A 23859-nucleotide genomic window follows, 5' to 3' on the forward strand; every position below is an offset into this window, starting at 1 on the left:
TAGTAGTGTAGTGTATAGTAGTGTAGTCTATTGCAGATAGTAGTGTAGTGCATAGTAGTGTAGTCTATTGCAGATAGTAGTGTAGTGCATAGTAGTGTAGTCTATTGCAGATAGTAGTGTAGTGCATAGTAGTGTAGTCTATTGCAGATAGTAGTGTAGTGCATAGTAGTGTAGTCTATTGCAGATAGTAGTGTAGTGTATAGTAGTGTAGTCTATTGCAGATTGTAGTGTAGTGTATAGTAGTGTAGTCTATTGCAGATAGTAGTGTAGTGTATAGTAGTGTAGTCTATTGCAGATAGTAGTGTAGTGTATAGTAGTGTAGTCTATTGCAGATAGTAGTGTAGTGCATAGTAGTGTAGTCTATTGCAGATAGTAGTGTAGTGCATAGTAGTGTAGTCTATTGCAGATAGTAGTGTAGTGTATAGTAGTGTAGTGCATAGTAGTGTAGTCTATTGCAGATAGTAGTGTAGTGTATAGTAGTGTAGTCTATTGCAGATAGTAGTGTAGTGTATAGTAGTGTATTGTGTACATAGCCAACCATGCTAATCAGAGGTTCTAAAGAAATTCATCTTCAATGTAGTTTAGTCTCGTATATAATGTCGTGTATAGTAGTGTAGTGTACAGTATTGTAGTGAATAGTAGTGCCGTGTATAGTAGTGTAGTATAGAGCATTTTATTAATTATAGATTTGTAGCATTTTATTAGTTTAGTGTACTGTCTTGTCGTGTATGTGTGTGAACTTCTTTCGCTCCGTACGTAGCCGACAGTGCTAATCGGAGATGCGGGGGAAGGACCGCAAATTAAACGCGCAAAAACTACACTCTTGTTGCAATGTGGCGGTTTAGTACAAGGGTAAAAACCTATTACTATATTTTGCCACTGGTAAAGGAGATGTCTCGTAGTGTAAATGCTTCACCCCGAGCTCTCAATACTCTGATAGTGCGCTGTCTTTGAGTTGTACGCCTTTTGGCGTCATCTGGTCCAACACCAATGGAGACTAGGCTCTAAGGAAAGCTGTCTCGGGTGTGGACCAATCAACTTCAAGGACAGTGCATATCATTATCATCATCAGAGTTGTTTCTTTTTGTTTGCATTTTGACTGCCTGTGTTGTGGTTATTGCAAACATGATGCCTTGTATAAAGGTGTCAGATTTTGTACCAGTTGAAAGGGTAAAAACCTATCACTATATTTTGCCACTGGTAAAGGAGATCTCATAACGTGGCGGTTGTGACGGTGAGATGGTGACGCGTCCGGTGAGATGGTGACGCGTCCTGTGAGATGGTGACGCCTTCGGTGAGATGTGGCGTTGCGGTTTCGTTGCAGAGCTGCTACAAGTACTACACAAGCGACGACATCAACCAAGATGAAGAGGGAATGGATGAGCAGTGCAGGTCAGTCTCCATCCTCCCACCACCTCCACCGTCCACCCCCACCACCTCCGTCCACCACCCACTACCTCCGTCCACCACCTCCGTCCACCTCCTCCATCGATCATCTCCATCGACCACCTTCTGACACCACCTCCGTCCACCACCTCCATAGAGCTGTTGAAAGAAAAGCAACAACATTAGATCGCGTAAATATCAATGTGTGTCTTCAAACCCGCCGCCACCACCAGCACCACGACACACCACAGACAATTAGTGAAGGGTTTGTCACGTAAACGAAACGTGCCAGTTGAGTTACGAGTTCAGCAGGACGCGCCGTGTGTTGGAGAGCGTGTAGGGTACGGGTATCGGGTACCCGATTGCGACCTCAGGGATGAAGCCATGTTGCAGGCGCGGGTGGGTTGATTCTAGGAACTTGAATTGTGAGAAGAGACAAGACGTTGGGAAATGAGTGACAAACGGTGACTAACCCAGTGACTCACGGCTTACCCGTACCCGGCCGCACCAGGGTCGCAAACGGCTACCCGTACGGCTGGGTACGGGTAGCCGGATATCGGATAGGGTACGGGTATAGGGTAGGGTACGGGTATAGGGTACGGGTATAGGGTAGGGTACGGGTATAGGGTAGGGTATAGGGTACGGGTATCGGGTAGGGTACGGGTATCGGGTAGGGTATGGGTATCGGGTAGGGTAACGGGTATAGGGTAGGGTGTGGGTATCGGGTAGGGTACGGGTATCGGGTAGGGTACGGGTATCCGGTAGGGTACGGGTATCGGGTAGGGTACGGGTATTGGGTAGGGTAACGGGTATAGGGTAGGGTACGGGTATTGGGTAGGGTAACGGGTGTAGGGTACGGGTGTAGGGTAGGGTACGGGTATCGGGTAGGGTACGGGTATCGGGTACCCGGTTGCGACCTCTATCCTGATCCCAAAATCCCCCCGTACCCGCGTACCCCCAGGTGGTGTGCCGAGGGTGGCAACTTGCTGTGCTGCGACTTCTGCCACAACGCGTTCTGCAAGAGCTGCGTGTTGCGCAACCTGGGCCGCCGTGTCCTTCGCGACGTGGTCTCCAGCAGCGACGTCAAGTGGGCCTGCTTCGTGTGCGACCCGGCGCCCCTCGTCAACGTCGTCGCCGCTTGCAACGCCGTCTTCGAGTCCCTCGAGCTCCGCGGCAAACGCCGGCACCAGCAGCACCGGCAGCCGCAGCAGCAGCAGCGGAATGACCGCAACCGGCGCAAACGTCACGAGAAGCCGGGCAAGCGCGGCGAGCGAGACTCTCGTGATGGCGGCGGTGGCGGCGGCGGTGGCGGCGAGGTGACGGTGAGGTGCGCCGAAACGGGCGCCGCGATCACCGTACCGCGCCCGCCGGTCGGCGGCGGTCAGGACGTCCGGAGGCAGCTGATGATCCCCAAGGAGGTGTTCCGCAAGTCCCAGAAGCTGATCGAGGCGACGGTCAACCTGAGCCTGAAGTACATCAAGTTCCTGGGCTCGGCGTCGCGCGCCGACGGCAACGCCGACGGCAACGCCGACGGTGACGCCGACCACCGGGGCTCGTCGCCGGAGAGGCTGGCGGTGCGACTGAGGAAGGCCCGGGCCTTCCGCTCGGTGCTGTCGGAGCTCAGGAAGGCCCACGTGGCCCTCCACCGGAGCATGGAGGAGGAGGTGGCCACGCAGGCGGCCTCGCTCAGGGAGCTGGAGGCCAAGGGGGGGCGGGCGAAGGTCGCGAAGGCCGCGAAGGCCGCAGCGGAGGTGAAGGAGGAGGAGGAGGAGGAGGAGGGGAAGGACGAGGAGGAGATGGAGGAGGAGGAGGAGGAGGAGGGGAAGGAGGGCGGAGGAGGAAGAGGTGGAGGGAAGGGCGCTAAGGAAGGAAATAGTGGGGGGCGGAAGGCCCAGGCAGAGAGCCGCCCGTCCAAGGACAAAGTCAAGGACAGGCGGCGAGCGGCGAGGGAGAAGGCCGACGACAAGGAGGTGGACGAGGTGGAGGACGAGGTGGTGGACGACGCGGAGGTGGAGGAAGACGCGGAGAGGTTGTCCCAGGGCGAGCCGGCCGAGCGACCCGCCGGGAAGGAGAAGCCGGCGAGGGTCCCGGCGTCGGAGCGGCGCCGGGCCTCGTCGGGCGTCCCCTCGCCGGCGGAGCCGCGGCACCACCGGCGCAAGTCTCCGCGCGCCGCCCGCTCGCCGGAGGAGCCCGGAGAGGGGGGGGGACGCTGCTGCGGTGGCCGCGGCGTCGTCGTCGGACGAAGGAGGAGGGGACGACGACGAAGAGGGCGGCGAAGAGGGCGGCAGCGACGATGGTGGCGATGGTGGCGATGGGGCCGTCAGAAAGGCGAAGGCCTCGGCGGAAGAACCGTCGTCGTCGAGCGTCGCCGCGGCGAGCAAAGCGGAGGGCGGCGATGAGCCGATCGCGGCCTTCACGGCGGACTTCGACTTCGACATGGCGGAGCACGCCGTGGCGGACGACTCGTGGTTGCTCGCCGAGCTGAGCGACATCTCGTCGTGCGTGCAGCCCGCCGGAGCCGCAGCCGGTGCCGGAGCTGACGGCAAAGCCGCCGCCGACGCTGGAGGCGCGGCCAAAGCCGGCGTCGACGATCGGCAAAACGACGGCGCGCGGGGGGAGGAGGAGGTGGAAGAGGAGGATGTGGAGGGTGATGATGTGGAGGGTGATGATGTGGAGGAGGAGGAGGGGGATGAGGATGATGGCGGTACAAAGAGCAAGGAAAGAGCGACGACCAAGAAGAGGAAGAAGGCCAACGGGAAGAAACGGCCGCTGCCTCCGTCGCGTAAGGCCAAGGGTGGCGACGCTAAGAGCCACGGGAAGGAGGAGGAGGAGGCCGATGAGGAGGCTGTGACCCCCGCGAAAGAGAGGGCTGCCCGCAAGCCCAGCGTCAAGACGGGCCCCGTGGTCCGGCTGAGGCCTGTCAAGGCGGGGGACGGCGGCGGTGGCCACCGACGACGATTTTGAGAACGGAGAGAAGGAGGAGGAGGAGGGGGAGGAGGAGGAGGAGAAGGAGGGGGAGGAGGAGGAGGGGAAGGGTAGACGTACTCGCGCCACGACCGAGCGACGCAAGAAGGAACGCGGCGACGGTGACGACAACGGCGGTGACGACGGTGGCAAGAAGACGAGGATGAGCAAGAAGACGCTGGAGAAGAAACGGAAGGACGAGGAGGAGGAGAACGAGGAGAAGGGGAAGAAGGGGAAGCTGAAGAAGGGGGGAGAGAAGACGAGCGAGGGGGGGGGAGGAGGAGGAGGAGGACGCTGGCGTCGGAGAGGCTTCGGCGGACAAAGCGGAGTCGGGCCGCCACCATCTGCGGCGGCGGCGGCTGCCCGGGCAGAGAGAGAACGGAGATCAGGGGGAGGTGGAGTCAGTGAAGGAGGAGGAGGGAGATGATGAGGGGAAGGAGGAGGAGGAGGGGAAGGAGGAGGAGGAGGAGGAGGGGAAGGAGGAGGGGAAGGAGGAGGAGGGGAAGGAGGAGGAGGAGGAGGGGAAGGAGAAGGAGGAGGGGAAGGAGGAGGAGGAGGGGAAGGAGGAGGAGGAGGAGGGGAAGGAGGATGAGGAGGAGGAGGGCGCTAGGCCCAAGTCGAAACTAAGGAAGTCTCCCCGCCGGCGGGGCGGCGACCAGGCGGACGCGGCGGACGGCAGCAAGCGGTCGCCGCGGCAGAAGACGACGCCGCGGCGCCGCCCCTCGCTGGGCGCCGCCAAGCGCCTCCTGGGGGGGGCGGCCGAGGAGAAAGGCGCCCGTCGCCACGGCAACAACAGCAGCAGCAGCAGCGACGAGGGCGGCGAGGGTGGAGCGGGCGAGGAGGAGGAGGAGGCGTCGTCGCCGCCGCGACGTCTCTCCAAGCCGGGGAGCAAATCGTCGCGGGCCGACGCCGACCACGATGACGACGACTCTGACGGACCGCCGGGAGGGGCGGGGACTCGGACGAAGGCCGAGGATGAGCCGGACGAGGCCTCGGATTCGGACGAGGTGCCGCTCATCCTGAGGATGTCTGCGAGGGACGCCGGCGCGGCCGGGCGGGCGGCGTCGTCCGACGAGGAGGAGGAGGAGGGTAAGGACGGCAGTGGCGGCGACGTCGGCAAGGATGAGAAAGGCGTCGCGAAGAAGGGGAAGCGTGCGGGACTTGGGAGCAAGCGCAGAGCGGCGGGCGGCAAAGCAGCAGCTGACGATGACGACGACGACGACACGGCGGAGGGTAAGAAGACGAGAAGCCGGCCGGGCAAGAAGCGCGGTAAGGCTGCGGCGGCGTCGGCGGAGGCGACGGAGTCACCGTCGCGCGCCACCACGAGGTCGGCCAGCGCCAAGCGACGGCGCCATCGGTCCGACTCGTCCAACTACGACCCGGAGCTGGAGCGGGAGATCGGGCGTCTCGGCAAGCTGCGGCCAGCCAAGCGCGCCAAGAAGGCCAAGGGCGGCGATGACGACGATGATGATGACGACGACGATGAAGAGGCGGCGGCGGCGGCCGCGGCAAGAAGGAAGAGTCAGAAGAGCGCGGCGCTGAAGAGCAAGGAGGTGAAGAAGGAGCCGGGTGACGAGGAGGACGAGGGGGATGAGGAGGAGGAGGTGGAGGGCGAAGAGGGGAAGAAGTCTCGCCTACGACGGAAGGCCCGCAAGGAGCGGGTGAAGAAGGAAAAGGTGGACAAGCTGTCGGTGACGTCGGCGGACGAGGAGGAGGAGGAGGAGGGGGATGAGGGGGAGGAGGGCGAGGAGGATGAATCGGACGCGTCGGCACAGAGGATCAAGACGATCGTGGACAGCGTGACGGACGCCAAGGCCGGAGGGCAGCACTTCTCTGGTGACTGGCCGCGCACACACGCCTACGCACACGCTCGCACACACGCACACACGCACGCACACGCACGCACGTACACACACGTACACATGCGTGTACACACGTACACACGTACACACACGTACACACGCACACACGCACACACGCACACACGCACACACACGCACGCACACACACACACACACGTACACACGCCTATGCACGTATACACACACGTATACACACACGTATACACGCACACACACGTATACACACGCACACACGCGTGTACACACGTACGTACGCACGGACACGCGGGTGCGCACACACAACACGTTTCACCAAACAGCCACCAGAGGGCGCCACACGCACACAGACAAGTCAGCCCCCGTGTAGCCCACACTCACGCGCACAAAGACAAAGATCCCCCGTGTAGCCTTAACAGACTGTTGGGGCAAGTGCTGTTGGCGAGCGCCTAATGAAGGCCGGCACGGCAAACGAGGGGGTGGGTGGACAGCGCCACGCCCGGCCGCCTTTGTCTCCCCGGTGGCGATGTTTATGCATCGCACCAGGTGCTCATTTGAGGCTGAGTCGACCTAGGGGAGGCCCAGGACCGTTTCAGACGATCGTCACCGCTGTTGGTGGCCGTGAGCGGGAATCGAACTCGGGCCGCCGGGTTTGTAGCGCAGCGCTAACCGCTGCACCACCGCTCCCCACACACACACACATGGGGCCACACAGACAACGCACACACAGACACGTGGCCACAAAGACACACACGCAGACACGCAGCATAACAGACACACGGCATAACAGACACACATGCAGACATGCACTTGCCACGCGCACACGTGCACGTACCTGCGCACGTGCACTTACACGTGCGCACGTACACATGTACACACACGCACGTACCTAACAGACGCGCACACAGACGCACTTACACACGTACACGTGCGCACACACGCACATAACAGACGCGCACACAGACGCACTTACGCACGTACACGTGTACACGCACACACGCACATAACAGACGCGCACACAGACGCACGTTCGTGCAGGTCAGTCGTGACGAGGTGCCGTGGGTTTGTCCCATCCCCCCCACCACCCCTCCCCTCCGGCAGACGACGAGGACGATGGCGGCGAGGAGGTGAAGGAGGGGCCGGACGCCGCGTCCGAGGAGAGCGACGACAGCCCAGAGAACAGGTAGCGTCACGTGGTGTCACGTGGTGTCCCGTGAGGAGCCGCGGTGGATCCGCTGCTGGATGATGGGGACGGATCTCCCAGCACCACCACCACCATCAGCACCACCACCAGCACCACCACCACCACCAGCACCAGCACCACCATCAGCACCACCAGCACCACCACCACCACCACCAGCACCACCACCAGCACCACCATCAGCACCACCAGCACCACCACCACCACCACCAGCACCACCAGCACCACCACCACCCCCACCCACCACGCGGACGGGACACCCGCAGCTGGCGACCGCCCGTGGCGGTGGGGTGAAGTGTAGGGACCTTGCACCGCTCCACCAAGACGGGTCCCACTGCCCCCCCCCCCCCCAGTGTCCCCCCACACCCCCCGTGTCTTTCTGCTCCCCCCCCCCCCGTGTCTTTCTGCTCCCCCCCCAACCCCCCCCCCCCCCCCCCGTGTCCCGCGTTGTGGTTTCGTCATTCCGCCTGTCGCTCGTAGTTTATTTTCTGATTGGTAGATTTTCTTTCTACGTCTTCTTCTTCTTGGAGGAAGTACTTTTGGTGCAAAGCTAGACAGAGGTGGTGGGGTGGGGGGTGGGGAGCGGAACAGATGGTGAGAAAGAGAGAGAGAAGGGAGAGAATGGGGGAGCGGTGGAGAGAAGGGAGAGAATGGGGGAGCGGTGGAGAGAAGGGAGAGAGAATGGGGGAGTGGTGTAGACGTGTAGAGAGTAGAGGGGAGTGGTGTAGAGGTGTAGAGGAGGGAGAGAGAATGGGGGAGTGGTGGAGAGGAGGTGAGAGAGAGAAGGCTTTGGGGGGGGGGTCAAGGTGGGTGAGAGAGGGGGGAGAGAGAGATGAGGAAGAGGGGGGGGGGGCAGTGAGGAGTCAGAGAGAGAGGCTGGAGAGAGGGGGGCGATGGGAAGGCAGAGAGAGAGAGTGGGGGGGGTGTAGCCGAGACTGCTGGAGACGTGGCTCCACAATGAAGCGATTGAGTCTTTGCCGGCAAATTCCTGGCGACAGACGCGGGCTGCCCTTGTCTCCTCCTCCTCTACCACCACCCCCCTCCCGACCTCCAAGGCCCCATCGCCCGGCTCCGGTTTCAGCGGAGACCACGCGTCCTTCACGTCCCTTGTGCTCGTTAGCCCGCGTAACGGGCGGGCCGGGCACGGCACGGCCCAAATAAATCCTGAGCTCGTTGCGTCCCCCACCCCCTCCTCCTCCTCCTCCTCCGTACGGCGGAGAACTCGGTTAGAGGCTCAGCCCCGCAAGCGTGCTCGCTTCCTCAGTCGCTCGATCGATCGGTTCGCTCGATCGCTGGATCACTTGCCTGATCGATTGCTTGATCGATCAATCGGCAGCTCGCTCAAACGCTCTCTCACTTGCTCTATCGCTTGATCGATCAATCGCTCGCTCGCTTGATCGATCGCTCGCTCGATCGTCCGCTTATCGATCAATCGATCGCTCGCTCGATTGCAGCTGGAGGAAGGGGACCCTCCACTAACAAGAAGCGCTTACAGAGAGAGAGAGGGAGAGACAGACACTCAGGTTGCTTGGCCTACTCTTCCAAGCAGTCTCGCACGTCTTGGACGAGTGGTGGAGAGTATCGCCACACTTGACCCCAACGCCACCACACGCAGCCGGTCGATATGCGAGTGTGTGATGATTCTTCGAGTCTCTGCAAACACCTATGGGTCTCTGTGAGACCTCGCTAACAGCACTTGCCCCAACAGTCTGGTCAGGCTATACAAGGAATCTTTGTGTTTGTGTGTACAAGTGTCGTGTGTGCGTGTGTGTATATGTGCGAGTGTGTGTACAAGTGTGCGTGTGTGTACAAGTGTGCGTGTGTGTACATGTGTGTGTGCGTGTGTGTACACGTGTGTGTGTGTGTACGCGTGTGTGTGTGTGTACGTGTGTGTACGTGTGTGCGTGTGTGTACGTGTGTGTGTGTGTACGTGTGTGTGTACACGTGTGTGTGTGTGTACGTGTGTGTGTGTGCACGTGTGTGTGTGCGTGCACGTGTAGCGGTTAGCACGCCGCGCTACAAACCCGGCGGCCCGAGTTCGATTCCCGCTCACGGCCAACGCCGGTGACGATTAAGTGAACCGGTCCTGGGCCCCTTCCCTAGGTCGACTCGGCCTCAAACGAATACATTGCCAGGGAGATGGCACTTGCCCCAGCAGTCTGTTGAAGGCTACAACGGGGGGGGGGTACCTTTGTCTTTGTGTGCTAAGGATCGCCAAGTCTATGCTGCTGCAAGAGATCATGGTGGGGAAGCTGTCGGGAGAGGACAGCTCATCGGAGGAGGATGATGATAAGGAGGATGAGCAGGCGGCCGGGAAGAAGAGGAGCAAGGGAGGAGGTGAGGTGGCGACGATGGCGACGGTCGTGGTCACGGCGCCGCCTTAACCATCATCATCACCATCATCACCATCATCATCACCATCATCATCATCACCATCGTCACAGGAACAGTGCCTCTATCGTGGTGGTAGTGACAGTTGTGGCTGCGGCGGTGGTGGTGGTGGCGGTGGTGTGGCGATGATGGTTGTGGCGGTGATGGTGGTGATGATGGTGGTGGTGGTGATGGTGGTGATGATGATGATGATGGTGGTGGTGGTGGTGATGGTGGTGGTGGTGGTGGTGGTGATGATGATGATGGTGGTGGTGTTGGCGGTGGTGATGATGGTGGTGGCGATGGTGGTGGTGACGGCGGCGGTGGTGGTGATGGCGGCGGCAGTGGTGGATGTGTCTGTCATCGTCAGGGCCATCTCGCAAGCAGCGGAAAGACACGCCGAGCATTTATTATTCTTATCACCGTCATCATCTTTCTTTTTTATAATAATAACACGAGAAAAATATCCGTTGGAATGTTACTTTGTTAAATGTTTACCATTTCCTTGGGGGTGGGAGCGGCGGTGGAGCGGTCGGCGCCGCGCTACGCTCCCCTAGGTCGACTCGGCCTTAAATGAGTACCTGGTGACAAAGGCGGTCGGGCATGCCGGCCTTCATAGGCACTGCTGCACGCTGACAGCCCTTGCCCCGACAGTCTGTTAAGGTTGTACGGGAGAGCCGTGTGTGTGACATTTGACGTAATGGCCCTTTACACCATTGGAACCTTCTTCTTGGTTCTTTCGGTAAAGTCATGTACGGACGACTGCTTGCGTTGTGGCCGAAACGTTGTGAGAATTATTTAGAATGTTTTATTTTTATTATTTTATTACTTCCCTTCTACGTGGTGACTTTACCGAAAGAACCAAGAAGATGAATCCCTGCAGTCACGAAAGAAGCTTTAAATGGAAATTTAACATTGGAACCTCATTTGCCAGAAGAAAAAATATGATGATTGTTTTTTTTACCCTTTTATCTGGCAACAAAACTGACACCTTTTGGCGTCATCTGGTCTAACACCATGTGAGACTAGGCTCTAAGGAAAGCTGTTTCAGGTGTGGACCAATCAACTTCAAGGACAGTGCATACATTATCAGAGTTGTGTGTTTTTTGTTTGCATTACGACTGCAGGTATTGTGGTCTATGCAAACATGACTCCTTGTAAAAAAAAGGTGTCAGTTTTGTTGCCAGATAAAAGGGTAAAAAAAACAATTATCGTAATGACCCTTCCCTCATGGCACTTGAACTTGAGAATTAAAATGTAATAAAGGTGGATTGTGTTTAAGGTGTCGGTGCTGTCAGTCATACAGTGTAAGACAGAGAGAGGAGAATGCAGATTAGAGTCATCTTCATCACATTTGAGCTTCATCCAGTAGATCATGGTGGTGATGATTGTTGCAATGGGAGGAACACGTGTATTAGAGAACGCACGCAAGGTAGAGACATGGTCGCATTAATGTTGATCCAGCAGGGGAACGACCCAGACCCCCTAGGTCTCGGTCTTTGACACGACCACTCTGGTGAACCCACAGAGAGACGGGTGGTGAGAGAGAAAGGGACACACCCAGGGGGTGGGTGGTGAGGTGGGTGGGTGGGTGAGGTGGGTGAGGTGGTGGAGTGAGGTGGTGGGTGGGTGAGGTGGTGGGGTGAGGTGGGTGAGGTGGTGGGTGGGTGATGTGGGTTGGTGGGTGATGTGGTGGGTGAGGTGATGGGGTGAGGTGGTGGGTGGGTGAGGTGGTGGGTGAGGTGGTGGGGTGAGGTGGGTGAGGTGGTGGGTGGGTGATGTGGGTGGGTGGGTGATGTGGTGGGTGAGGTGGTGGGGTGAGGTGGTGGGTGGGTGATGTGGGTGGGTGAGGTGGTGAGTGAGGTGGTGAGTGAGGTGGTGAGTGAGGTGGTGAGTGAGGTGGTGAGTGAGGTGGTGAGTGAGGTGGTGAGTGAGGTGGTGGGTGAGGTGGGTGACTTGATGTGGGATGTGGGTGGATGACGTGGGTGACTCCCTGAGCGGGTGACACTGGGTGATTTGTGTTGTTTGTGTCATTTGCCGTTGCAACTCACTGACCCCGTGCCCCCCGACTGGACATCCGTGACTTTGTAGCTCATCGGATTCCTCATCCTGCTGCTGCTGCTGCTGCCACTCGACACACGGATTCTATACTCTTAGTGTTTCGGTAAAGTCACGTAGGTAAAAAAAATTAAATAAAAATTAAGAAAAATAATAATAAAATCACGATGTTTCGGAGTCTACACAAGGGTCCGTCATCAGGTGGGACCGTCACAGCCAGATTTGCTGTATCAACTTAACTTGTATTTAAGAACTTGCATCTTTGAATCCCTGCCTCACTTGATACAGTAAATCTGGCTGTGACGGTCCCACCTGATGACGGAGACTTGTGTTGCCTCTGAAACGTCGTGATTTTTTTATTATTAAATTTTTACTAATTTTAATAAAAAACATTTTCACCTCCGTGACTTTACCGAAAAAACTACGAGTGGGAATCCTTGCGGTCACGAAAGCTTCAAATCTAGAATTGACACGGATTCTGTCTCGGCCTCCCAGGCAGCGGTGACGGTGCGGAGGAGGAGGAGGGGGATGGAGACGACGGCGATGACGGAGGAGGAGGCTCCGACTCGGACTTTGAGATCCCCAGCAAGTCGCGTTTCCGCCACCACCTCCTGCGCCACAAGCTTGTGGAGAGCGACTCCGACTCGGCACGCGCACGCAAGGGGGCCAAGGTCGCTCGCTCGCTCGCCACGCACTCGCTCGCTCCTCAAATCGCCCGCTCGCTCGTTCAATTGCTCACTCGCCCGCTCACTTGTTCGTTCGCTCACTCGCCCGCTCGCTCGTCCGCTGCTCGCTCAACCGCCGGCTCGCTCGCCCACCCGCTCACTCGCCCGTTCACTCCTTCACTCGCTCATTCACCCACTCGCTCACTTGCCCACTCACTCACTCGCCCGCTCATTCGTTCACTCGCTTACTCGCCCACTCGCTCATCACCTACTCTCTCACTTGCCCACTCGCTCACTCGCCCGTTCACTCCTTCACTCGCTCATTCACCCACTCGCTCACTCGCCCACTCACTCACTCGCCCACTCATTCGCTCACTCGCCCACTCGCTCATTCACCCACTCGCTCACTTGCCCACTCGCCCGTTCACTCCTTTACTCGCTCATTCACCCACTCGCTCACTTGCCCACTCGCCCACTCACTCGCTCACTCGCCCATTCACTCCTTCACTCGCTCATTCACCCACTCGTTCATCCGCTCACTCGCCCACTCGCTCACCACCGTCTCTTCACCCCCCAAACTCTTGCTGCAACGACAACGTCGCTGGATTTCACACCCGCGTGAACAACTCGTTAACAAGAGGCGCGTGTCGCCCGTTGAACGGTGCCGTCTGTCGCTGGCCGCTTGCCGTTGGTGCCGTCGGGGTGGGGGGGGGCACCCTGCGTGGGCCGTGGGTGACTCCGGGCTGCTGCTGCTGCTGCTGTGTCTACTGCTGCTGTGTCTGCTGCTGCTGCTGCTGTTGTGTCTGCCGCTGTGTCTGCTGCTGCTGCTGCTGCTGTGTCTGCTGCTGCTGTGTCTGCTGCTGCTGATGTGTCTGCTGCTGCTGCTGCTGTTGTGTCTGCTGCTGCTGTGTCTGCTGCTGCTGCTGTGTCTGCTGCTGCTGCTGTGTCTGCTGCTGCTGTGTCTGCTGCTGCTGCTGTGTCTGCTGCTGCTGCTGTGTCTGCTGCTGTGTCTGCTGCTGCTGCTGCTGCTGTCTGCTGCTGCTGCTGTGTCTGCTGCTGCTGCTGTGTCTGCTGCTGCTGCTGTGTCTGCTGCTGCTGCTGTGTCTGCTGCTGCTGCTGTGTCTGCTGCTGCTGCTGTGTCTGCTGCTGCTGCTGTGTCTGCTGCTGCTGTTGTGTCTGCTGCTGCTGCTGTGTCTGCTGCTGTGTCTGCTGCTGCTGCTGTGTCTGCTGCTGCTGCTGTGTCTGCTGCTGCTGTGTCTGCTGCTGATGTGTCTGCTGCTGCTGCTGCTGCTGTGTCTGCTGCTGCTGCTGTGCCTGCTGCTGCTGCTGTGTCTGCTGCTGCTGCTGCTGTGTCTGCTGCTGCTGCTGTGTCTGCGAGCAGAAGGGGAAGGAGGAGGGCGACGAGGAGGATGACGACGACGACGAGGAGCGGACGCCCAAGAAGCCTCGACGCAAACCCAACCGGGGCATCAACACGGCCGGTGGGGGTCCCCCCACGCCGTGTGTGTCTCCCCGCGTCTCTCCCTGTCTCCACCATGTCTCTCGTGTGTCTCCCGTGTGTCTCCCCCATGTCTCTCGTGTCTCCCCCGCGTCTCCCCGTGTCTCCCCGTGTGTGTCTCCCCAGGTCTTCCCGCGTCTCCCGTGTGTCTCCCCGTGTCTCCCCCATGTCTCTCGTGTCTCCCCCGCGTCTCCCCGTGTGTGTCTCCCCGCGTCTCCCCCATGTTTCCCGTGTGTCTCCCCGTGTCTCCCCCATGTCTCTCGTGTCTCTCCCCCATGTCTCCCCGTGTGTGTCTCCCCGCATCTCTCCCATGTCTCCCCCTGTCTCCCCCTGTCTCCCCCTGTCTCCCCGCATCTCCCCCATGTTTCCCCGTGTGTGTCTCCCCGCATCTCCCCCATGTCTCCCGTGTGTGTCTCCCCGCGTCTCCCCCGTGTCTCCCCCTGTCTCCCCGCATCTCCCCCGTGTCTCCCCGCGTCTCCCCCGTGTCTCCCCGCGTCTCCCCCGTGTCTCCCCGTGTCTCCCCCGTGTCTCCCCCGTGTCTCCCCGTGTCTCCCGTGTGTGTCTTCCCCGTGTCTCCCCACCTCTTACCGCATCCCCACCATGTGTCTCCCCACATCTCCCCCCGTCTCCCCGTGTCTCCCCCATGTCTCCCCAAGTTTCCCCGTGTCTCCCCGCCTATTTCCCTGTCTCCCCCGTGTCTCCCCGCGTCTCCCCCATGTCTCTTGCGTCTCTTCAGGTTTCCCCCGTGTCTCCCCGTGTCTTTCCCTGTCTCCCCCGTGTCTCCCCGCGTCTCCCCGCGTCTCCCCCCTGTCTCCCCCCTGTCTCCCCCCTGTCTCCCCCCTGTCTCCCCCGTGTCTCCCCGCGTCTCCCCTTGTCTCCCCTTGTCTCCCCCATGTCTCCACCGTGTCTCTCCCTGTCTCCCCGCGTCTCCCCCGTGTCTCCCCACATCTCCCCCGTGTCTCCCTTGTGTGTCTCCATCTCTTAAATCTTTGTCCTCTTGTGGTGATAATCACTCTGCTGACGTTGCTGACGCTGCTGCTGATAATCATGCTGCTGCTGCTGATGATGCTGACTGCTGATGATGATGCTTGCTGCTGATGATGATGATTGATGTTGCTGACGCTCTCCCCACCCACCCACCCCGTCCCCCCTCTTGCTGCACTGCGACCTCCCAGACAGCGACGACGACTCTGACGACGACGACGAGGGGGAGGAGAGCTCCGGGTCGCTGCGCAAGTCCGAGCTGGACGGGACGACCTCCGACTCGCAGTCGGACAGCAAGAAGAAGAAGTCCTACAAGACCAGGTGCAGCCCTCGCCCTCCCCTAGGTCCACTCGGCCGTAAAATAATTCCCCCACCCCCCTCCTGCCGTCCTTAATAGCAGCACAAAACTACGAGGATTCGTAGCGGGGAGACGGCGCGTCACTGGAGGCTCCCTCTAGAGCAGAGGCCCCGTCCCCTGGCAGGCACTTGCAGGGCTGCGCCTTGACCTTTTTTCTTTCTTTCTGCGCGCTTATTTATTTATTCATTACCGGTTATCAGACCCAAATCATCGGCCGTGCGATCGACGACTTCCGACCTTACAGATCGCCCCCTTCCCCCAACACCCCGGTCCTTTGAGTTGGTGAGCGAGCGGCGTTTGTGTTTCGGGGGGTCGAAGGTCGTCAAAGAAGGTGGGGGAGGAGGAGACGCAGCGGAGCTACAAGCAGAAGAAAAAGCGGCGACGCATCAAAGTCCAGGAGTCTTCGTCTGATGAGGTAGCGTCCCCGACCCATAGACTTACACAGAGACCCGTAGACTCACACAGAGACCCATAGACTCACACAGAGACCCGTAGACTCACACAGAGACCCATAGACTCACACAGAGACCCATAGACTCACACAGAGACCCATAGACTCACACAGAGACCCATAGACTCACACAGAGACCCGTAGACTCACACAGAGACCCGTAGACTCACACAGAGACCCATAGACTCACACAGAGACCCATAGACTCACACAGAGACCCATAGACTCACACAGAGACCCGTAGACTCACACAGACTCATAGACTCACACAGAGACTCACACAGAGACCCATAGTTGACAACGATGACGACAATGATGTTTATGATGACCATTTCGATTTAAAGTTTTCGTGACTGCAGGGATTCATCTTCTTGGTTCTTTCGGTAAAGTCACGTAGAAGGGAAATAATAAAATAATAAAAATAAAACATAATAAAATACAATTCTCACGACGTTTTGGCCACAACGTTTCGGCCACATCGTCTGAAATTCAGACATTCAGACTCTGTCTCCTCGACAGACCTGTTCTCCACCTGAGGACGGCTACTTGCGTTGTGGCCGAAACGTCGTGAGAATTATTTTATTATGTTTTATTTTATTATTTTATGATGACCATGTTTGACGACGCTGACGACGATGTCACTGATGACGGCGTCCGGCGATTTGACCCCTAACCTCTCCTCCTCCTCCACCCCTCCCTCCCTCCACCCCTCCCTCCTCCACCATCGCCGCCAGAACTCTGACGAGAGCGAGCGCAAGCGCAAGAGGAGGAGGAAGAAGAAGAGGAAGGGCTCCGAGGACGAGGGCAGCACGGACGAGGAGGACGACTCGGACGACGACGACTCCAAGTCGCCCGGCAAGGGGCGAAAGAAGATCCGCAAGATCATCAAGGACACGAAGCTTCGCGACGAGACGCAGCAGGCGCTCAAGGAAGAGGAGGAGCGGCGTCGGCGCGTCGCCGAGCGCGAGAAGGAGCGCGACAAGCTGCGCGAGGCGAGTCTCTAGCGAGTTAACTAGTTAGCTAGCTAGCTAGTTAACTAACTAGCTAGCTAGCTAGTTAGCTAGCTAGCTAGTTAGTTAGCTAGTTAGTGTGATGGTCAGAGGGTCACAGAGTAGACGCAGCGGGCGATGGAGGAGGAGCGGTGTGTTACCGAGCACGATGAGCTGCACGAGGCGAGTCACTAGCTCGTTAGTTCGCTAGTTAACTAGTTAGCTAGCTAGTTAGCTAGCTAGTGAACTAGTGAACTAGTTAGTGTGATGGTCAGAGGGTCACAGGAGACGCGGCGGGCGCTGGAGGTGGAGGAGGAGCGGCAGGTCGCCAAGCGCCATCAGCTGCGTGAGGCAAGTCGCTAGCTGGTGAACTAGTTAGTGGGCATGATGGTGCTTCGCGTGATGGTCAGAGGGTCACAGAGAGTAGACTCTGCGTGACTCTGCGTGCGTGACTCTGCGTGCGTGACTCTGCGTGAGTGACTCTGCGTGAGTGACTCTGTGTGACTCTGTGTGACTCTGCATGAGTGACTCTGTGTGACTCTGCATGAGTGACTCTGTGTGACTCTGCATGAGTGACTCTGTGTGGCTCTGCATGAGTGACTCTGTGTGACTCTGCATGAGTGACTCTGTGTGACTGCATGAGTGACTCTGCGTGAGTGACTCTGCGTGCGTGACTCTGCGTGAGTGACTCTGCGTGACTCTGCGTGAGTGACTCTGCGTGACTCTGCGTGAGTGACTCTGTGTGACTGCTTGAGTGATTCTGCATGAGTGACTCTGCGTGCGTGACTCTGTGTGACTCTGCGTGAGTGACTCTGTGTGACTCTGCGTGAGTGACTCTGCGTGAGTGACTCTGTGTGACTCTGTGTGACTCTGTGTGACTCTGCATGAGTGACTCTGTGTGACTCTGCATGAGTGACTCTGTGTGACTCTGCGTGAGTGACTCTGTGTGACTCTGCGTGAGTGACTCTGTGTGACTCTGCGTGAGTGACTCTGTGTGACTCTGCATGAGTGACTCTGTGTGACTCTGCATGAGTGACTCTGTGTGACTCTGCATGAGTGACTCTGTGTGGCTCTGCATGAGTGACTCTGTGTGACTCTGCATGAGTGACTCTGTGTGACTCTGCATGAGTGACTCTGCGTGAGTGACTCTGCGTGCGTGACTCTGCGTGAGTGACTCTGCGTGACTCTGCGTGAGTGACTCTGCGTGACTCTGCGTGAGTGACTCTGTGTGACTCTGCTTGAGTGATTCTGCGTGAGTGACTCTGCGTGCGTGACTCTGTGTGACTCTGCGTGAGTGACTCTGTGTGACTCTGCGTGAGTGACTCTGCGTGAGTGACTCTGTGTGACTCTGCGTGACTCTGCGTGCGTGACTCTGCGTGCGTGACTCTGCGTGTGTGACTCTGCGTGAGTGACTCTGCGTGTGTGACTCTGCGTGAGTGACTCTGCGTGTGTGACTCTGCGTGAGTGACTCTGCGTGAGTGACTCTGCGTGCGTGACTCTGCGTGAGTGACTCTGCGTGAGTGACTCTGTGTGACTCTGCGTGAGTGACTCTGTGTGACTCTGCGTGAGTGACTCTGTGTGACTCTGCGTGAGTGACTCTGCGTGAGTGACTCTGCGTGAGTGACTCTGTGTGACTCTGCGTGAGTGACTCTGTGTGACTCTGCGTGAGTGACTCTGCGTGAGTGACTCTGTGTGACTCTGTGTGACTCTGTGTGACTCTGTGTGACTCTGTGTGACTCTGCGTGCGTGACTCTGCGTGAGTGACTCTGCGTGTGTGACTCTGCGTGTGTGACTCTGCGTGTGTGACTCTGCGTGTGTGACTCTGCGTGAGTGACTCTGCGTGAGTGACTCTGCGTGAGTGACTCTGCGTGAGTGACTCTGCGTGAGTGACTCTGCGTGAGTGACTCTGCGTGAGTGACTCTGTGTGACTCTGCGTGAGTGACTCTGCGTGACTCTGTGTGACGGTGCGTGACTCTGCGTGACGGTGCGTGAGTGACTCTGCGTGAGTGACTCTGTGTGACTCTGCATGACTCTGGGTGACTCTGTGACTCTGCGTGAGTGACTCTGTGTGACTCTGCGTGAGTGACTCTGCGTGAGTGACTCTGCGTGAGTGACTCTGTGTGACTCTGCGTGAGTGACTCTGCGTGAGTGACTCTGTGTGACTCTGCGTGAGTGACTCTGCGTGAGTGACTCTGTGTGACTCTGTGTGACTCTGTGTGACTCTGTGTGACTCTGCGTGCGTGACTCTGCGTGAGTGACTCTGCGTGTGTGACTCTGCGTGTGTGACTCTGCGTGTGTGACTCTGCGTGTGTGACTCTGCGTGAGTGACTCTGCGTGAGTGACTCTGCGTGAGTGACTCTGCGTGAGTGACTCTGCGTGAGTGACTCTGCGTGAGTGACTCTGCGTGACTCTGCGTGAGTGACTCTGCGTGACTCTGTGTGACGGTGCGTGACTCTGCGTGACGGTGCGTGAGTGACTCTGCGTGAGTGACTCTGTGTGACTCTGCATGACTCTGGGTGACTCTGTGTGACTCTGCGTGTGTGACTGTGTGTGACTCTGCGTGTGTGACTCTGCGTGACTGTGTGTGACTCTGGGTGACTCTGTGTGACTCTGTGTGACTCTGTGTGACTCTGCGTGACTGTGTGTGACTCTGCGTGTGTGACTCTGCGTGACTCTGCGTGACTGTGTGTGACTCTGGGTGACTCTGCGTGTGTGACTCTGTGTGACTGCGTGTGACTCTGTGTGACTCTGCATGAGTGACTCTGCGTGACGTTGCGTGCCGGTGCAGGTGATAGTGATTGAGGACGAGGCGATTGCGCCGTGCCCTATCACCACGAAGCTCGTGCTGGAGGAGGACCCCGAGACCCACGAGCCCGTCGTGGAGGTGCTGCGCTCGCTCGTGTGCAAGCTGAAGCCTCACCAGGTGGACGGTGAGAGTCGCTCACCACCCGCTCACCACTCACTCACCACCCGCCCGCCACCCGCTCACCACCCGCTCACCACCCGCTCACCGCTCGCTCGCCCATACACCCACGCTCACTCGCTCGCGCTCTGTTGCTCACTGCGGCGTGTCCAAGCTCAAGCCTCGCCAGGTAGACGGTGAGGCTCACTCACCGATGCTCACCACTAAGCCACGCTCACCCACGCTCACCCACGCTCACCCACGTCCCCCCCGCGTGTGTAAGCTCAAGGCTCGGCAGGTGAAGGGTGAGGCTCGCTCATGTGCGGGTAGGAGCGTGGCGCTCGCGATTGAAAATAACATTTAAAAATCTACAACCGCCATGGGAGAGAGAGAGAGAAGAGAAGAGACGGATCATGGAGAGAGAGAGTGAGAGAGTGAGAGTGAGAGTGAGCGAGAGAGTGAGCGAGAGAGTGAGAGAGAGAGCGAGGGAGAGGGGGGAGAGGGTGAGTGAGAGAGAGAGCGAAAGAGTGAGAGAGTGATCGTGAGAGAGCGAGAGAGAGTGATCGCGAGAGAGTGTGAGTGAGTGAGCGAGAGAGTGAGTGATCGCGAGAGAGTGTGAGTGAGTGAGCGAGAGAGTGAGTGATCGTGAGAGAGTGTGAGTGAGTGAGCGAGAGAGTGAGTGATCGTGAGAGAGTGTGAGTGAGTGAGCGAGAGAGTGAGTGATCGTGAGAGAGTGAGAGTGAGTGAGCGAGTGAGAGGGGGGAGAGGGTGAGCGAGTGCGAGGGATGGCGAGAGTCTTGGATTTCAGAAAAACACGCCGCTAAGTTGGGGGAGGGTCGGGGGGGCGGGGGGGGACATATTTTGGAACAAAGCTGCGGCCCTTGAAGAAGGGAAAAAAATGAAGCGGTAATTCCGTTACCGCCACCTTGCCAAATCACCACCCCTCCTGCATCCTCCTCCTCATCCATCCTCATCCATCCATCCTCATCCATCCTCATCCATCCTCCTCCATCCTCATCCATCCTCATCCATCCTCATCCATCCTCATCCATCCACCCTCTTCCTCGTCCATCCTGCCGTGCCGTTTGAATCGTCGTTCTTTTACATTTTTCTCAAGGTTTTTGTCATTTCATTATTTTGTTAATATGTCTGTCTGTGTGTGCGTGTGTGTGTGGGTGCGAGCGTGTGGGGAGCGGTGGCGGTGTAGCGGTCAGCGCTACGCTGCGCTACGAACCCGGCAGTTCACGCTCACGGCCAACACCGGTGACTGAATATCTAAAACGGTCCCGGGGCTCCCCTAGGTCGGCTCAGCCTCAAATGAGTACCCGGTGCGGGTGTTTAAACAACGCCACTGGGCCACTCGCCCCATCGTGCGCCGTGCCGGCCTTCATCAATGCCGCTCGCTTCACAGCACTTGCCCCCAACTGCTTGCGGAGGCTATAGGGGTGTTCTCACACACACACTCACTCGCACACAAAGACAAAGATCCCCCGTGTAGCCTTAACAGACTGTAGGGGCAAGTGCCTTTAGCGAGAACCTACGATGGCCGGACCGGTACACGAGGGGGTGGGTGGTCAGCACCACGCCCGGCCGCCTTTGTCTCCCCAGTGGCGATGTTCACGCACCTCACCGGGTACTCGTTTGAGGCTGAGTCGACCTAGGGGAGGCCCATAACCGGTTCAGATAAGCATCACCGGTGTTGGCCGTGAGCGGGAATCAAACTCGGGCCCCCGGGTTCGTAACGCAGCGCGCTAACCGCTGCACCACCGCTCCCCACACACAAACCCACACACAGGGACACTCACGCATTCGGGCACACACTCATGCACACACATGCACACACATGCACATGCACACGCACATGCACACGCACATGCACACACACGCATGCACACACAAACATGTACATACGCACACATGCACACACACACGCATGCACATATGCACGCGCACGCGCACGCACACGCACACGCACACACACGTACACACACACATACGTACACACACACATACACGCACACACACGTACACACGCACATACACACGCACACACGCACGCACACACACACGCACACATGCCTCCGCCGCTTGGCCAAGGCTGTAATCTAATGCGCCCCATGTGGGTCTCATTTCTTTACCTGTGTGTGTGTGTTTGTATTATTCTCACTCACTCACCCTCCCCCCCCTCCCTCCCCATCCTGCCTACCCACCTGCATACCCACATTCATGCCTGCATGCCTGTCGACTTACCCAGCCATCTACCTGCCAAACCAATCGACCTACCCACATTCATACCTTCATACCTGGACACTTGCCTACCTGCCCGCCCATCTGTATACAGTGGTAGCACGGAGATGGAACTGAATTCGTTCCAGAAGGCCATTCGAACAGCGATTTGTTCGAACACCGAATAGATTTTCCCCATAAGAATCAATGTAAATGACGTCAGTTGGTTCCAGACACAATAAATATCTCATTATAAAGCATTGTTACACGAGGCTTACAGTAATTACGTGCATAACATCGTACAAAAAAAAAAAAGGAACGCAATAAATAAATGGAATAAATGAATGAATCATTAAACTTCACTTTACCTGTAGTAAGGAGAGGTTTGATGGCTTTAGTAGAAGGTGGTGAGGAGGTGGTGGTGGTATCAAAGTTATGGAACGATGTTTTGCGGGTAACCGCACTGGGTGAGCGCTACGTGTTAACTGAGCCTCTCACACGGCAAAACCTTTGTCTGGGCAAGCGTCATCCACGCTGGGCCATGCGCGGCTCTCAACCGTACGGGTTCTTCAAAGTCGCGATTGCCCGTTCGACCTCCGAATTTCGTTCGGTACGAATTTCGTTCGGTATCCCGGGGCAAAAAAATGTTCGGAAATATCGTTCGAACGCAGATTTGTTAGAGTTCTGATGCGTTCAATCTCCGAGGTTCTACTGTGCTTACCTGCCTATCCACAATCAGACATACACACATACATACACCCGTGTACCACGCTTGCCGTTGACCTGCCTACCAATCTACCTACCCACATTCATGCCTTTATACCAGAGGTCGCAACCGGGTACCCAATACCCGTACCCTACCCGATACCCGGCTACCCGTACCCGGCCGGGTACGGGTCGGCCGTGAGTCACTGGTGAGTCACCGTTTGTCACTCATTTCCCAACGTCTTGTCTCTTCTCACAATTCAAGTTCCTAGAATCAACCCACCCGCGCCTGCAACATGGCTTCATCCCAGAGGTCGCAACCGGGTACCCGATACCCGTACCCTACCCGATACCCGGCTACCCGTACCCGGCCGGGTACGGGTAGCCGTTTGCGACCCTGGTGCGGCCGGGTACGGGTAAGGAATCAAAACCCGTTTGCGACCTCTGATTTATACGTGCGGGCCTGCCTACCCACCTGCATACCCACCTGCGCCTACCAGCCTACCTACTGCCCTGCCTCATGATGTGATGATGGAGAACGTCGATGGCGAACATTCGCGTGTGCCTTGGGCCTCCCCTAAGTCGACTCGGCCTGAAATAAGTACCCTGTACCGTGTGCAATAAACATTGCCACTGGGGGAGACAAAGGCGGCCGGGCGTGGTGCTGGACACTCACCCCCCACTCGTGTGCCGTGCCGGCCTTCATAGGTGCTGCTCACTAACAGCACTTGCCCCAACAGTCTGTTAAGGCCACACGGGTGGCGCGGGGGACCTTTGTCTTTGTGTGTTTGTCGAGCGTAGGGGTGCAGTTCATGTGGGACTGCTGCATTGAGACGGTGAAGAAGGCCAAGAAGGAGCCTGGGTCTGGGTGCATCCTCGCTCACTGCATGGGACTCGGAAAGACTCTGCAGGTAAGAGGCTCGTCGCTGGCTGACTCGCTCGCTCGCACGCTCACCCGCACGCTCACCCACACGCTCGCTCGGTCACCCGCACGCTCACCCACACGCTCGCTCGCCTCGTTATTCGCCCACTCGCTCACCCGCACACTCGCTCACCCACACGCTCGCTCACCCACACGCTCGCTCGCCCACACGCTCGCTCGCCCACACGCTCGCTCGCCCACACGCTCGCTCGCCCACACGCTCGTTCACCCACACGCTCGCTCGCCCACACGCTCGTTCACCCACCCACACACTCACTCGGTCGCTACTCGCCCGCCTACTTGCTCACCCACCCCTCCAGTCATCCGCTCACGTGCACTCGC

The 23859-nt window shown here is 58.0% G+C and overlaps 1 protein-coding gene across 1 annotated transcript in view; it reads left to right on the forward strand.

Moving 5' to 3' along the window:
* ATRX (ATRX chromatin remodeler) overlaps positions 1–23859 on the forward strand; it is an 82245-nt gene that overhangs the window by 22972 nt on the left and 35414 nt on the right. The window contains 14 exon segments of the mRNA XM_078881121.1: positions 1325–1392; positions 2348–3778; positions 3895–4011; positions 4312–4771; positions 4887–6186; positions 7290–7371; positions 9599–9726; positions 12313–12488; positions 13864–13963; positions 15156–15285; positions 15641–15737; positions 16508–16765; positions 19551–19692; positions 23397–23506. Coding sequence (XP_078737247.1) covers positions 1325–1392; positions 2348–3778; positions 3895–4011; positions 4312–4771; positions 4887–6186; positions 7290–7371; positions 9599–9726; positions 12313–12488; positions 13864–13963; positions 15156–15285; positions 15641–15737; positions 16508–16765; positions 19551–19692; positions 23397–23506 — 4599 coding nt within the window.

The sequence above is a fragment of the Lampetra fluviatilis genome, chromosome 60, assembly GCF_964198595.1.
Source record: "Lampetra fluviatilis chromosome 60, kcLamFluv1.1, whole genome shotgun sequence".
Classification (NCBI taxonomy): domain Eukaryota; kingdom Metazoa; phylum Chordata; class Hyperoartia; order Petromyzontiformes; family Petromyzontidae; genus Lampetra; species Lampetra fluviatilis.